General features: G+C 40.5%; 1 protein-coding gene across 1 annotated transcript in view; it reads right to left on the reverse strand.

Moving 5' to 3' along the window:
• Window positions 1–24: 24 nt before the first annotated feature.
• Window positions 25–1,677, reverse strand: part of LOC107040103 — a 567,783-nt gene continuing 566,130 nt past the window's right edge. The window contains exon 4 of the mRNA XM_015260049.1: window positions 25–1,098. Within this exon, the coding sequence (XP_015115535.1) occupies window positions 389–1,098 (710 nt within the window). The 3' untranslated portion in view covers window positions 25–388. The remainder of the gene's footprint in view (window positions 1,099–1,677) is intronic.

Consider the following 1,677-nt stretch of genomic DNA (forward strand, 5'->3'; position numbering starts at 1 on the left):
AGAGAGAGAGAGAGAGAGAGAGAGAGAGAGAGAGAGAGAGAGAGAAGAGGAATGGAAAGAAATTTTATCCCGCAATATGGATATTTCATATATTTAGTTTGCGCTCTTTTGATGTACTATGTATACATGCAATATTATCTTGTGGTCAATTTAGGGCGTCATGGACATCATAAACTCTTGCCTGACCCTGTCATCAATGATCGAAGCAAAAGGATGCCAAATGTCCTTGCCTCATAAGTTTCCCTATTATTATTTAATTCATCAATTTCAATTAATTTTTCAATATCTCTCAGTTTATGTTTCGGGCATTTCATTAAAACCTCTAAAATTATGTTGAGTGTAATTTTTTCTAGAATGAGGATCATCACTAAAAGACCAGTGCAATCTATTAAGAGGGTTCCTTCCACTTTCGCGGAATGAACCAAAATCGCATTCGTCGCCTTCTCTTCAATTTCCCACCGTGCACCCTCGCCGTGTTCTTTGTTGAGCGACTATGATGAGAGCAACGCCATGTGTCAAATGGAAAAGATCGTCTGTCCTCATCACGATGATCGGTATCTTGCGTCCTCAATTCCATACGAATTTGGAAATAACGCAACTTGAACGTCTGACAAGAGATCTTTCCGGTGCATCTACTTGCACGACACCCCCAATAAGACAAGTTTTCCTGACAGCATGAAATTAAGAACCGCACCAAATTATAGAACATTACACGAGGTAATGTTTGGGCCAGGTTCGTCATTGTTGTCAATTTTATTACTGATGGCTTGCGTTGTATCACTGAAGACTTGTCAACACTGGAAGTTCCGCTTCTCATCAACCAGGACGAAGTATTACATACAAATTCAGCATCAAGTGCGGGGCTCCAGGAAAAAATAATCTGACCGGTATAGAGGGAAATTAGTGTGACCCAAATCCATAAAAGACAGAATAATGATACTGGTACTGGTAACGATGTTGCATTACTCGATGATGATGATGATAATGGTAATGCTGATGTCGCGTCAGTGCCACTGCTGACACAGAATGAAGAGGAGGCACTCTTGGTGGATGGTGGCAAGGAGAACTCTGGACTATTTCTTGCAATGTTTTGTGGATCTACAGCAGAACAAAGAAAAATAAAGTGTTAATGAAAAAATTCTTGATTTTCTAACACAGTAGATAATTTGCACATGCTACCACTTCCGCTGCTATTCAATAGTAGTCACAGAGACTTTTAGTTTTTTTGCCGTGAGACTTCCAAAGAGACTTTCTGGTTTTGAAAATCATGTCTTGACGAACTAGAAATGCGAATTAGTAAATCCTTCGGCCCTAATAATGCCTGATACGCCGGCGATAAGGTGTTTAGAGTGTAGATCACAGGGAGAGATGGGGTGAAACGGAAAGGGAGTCTTACTGTGCTCGAGCCCTGATTCAAGCGCTGAGAATGCAATTTTCCGGTGTTCATGTAATTATTTAAGTGTGCACATCTTTGAATAGTGATTTTATACGTCAGATTGATTGATTGTTTTCCCATCACGTACGGGTGTCAAATAAATTTTATTGGATGTTCTTGTAATTATTGAAAAAAAATGAAAATGCATCTCGAGGTGGTAAACCTGTCGAGTGATCTCTCCCTCTCTGCCTCTCTCCCTCTCTCCCTCTCGGCCTCTCTCTCTCTCTCTCTCTCTCTCTCTC

Source organism: Diachasma alloeum, unplaced genomic scaffold (genome assembly GCF_001412515.2).
Source record: "Diachasma alloeum isolate Michigan unplaced genomic scaffold, Dall2.0 Dall_scaffold_00317, whole genome shotgun sequence".
Taxonomy (NCBI): Eukaryota; Metazoa; Arthropoda; class Insecta; order Hymenoptera; family Braconidae; genus Diachasma; species Diachasma alloeum.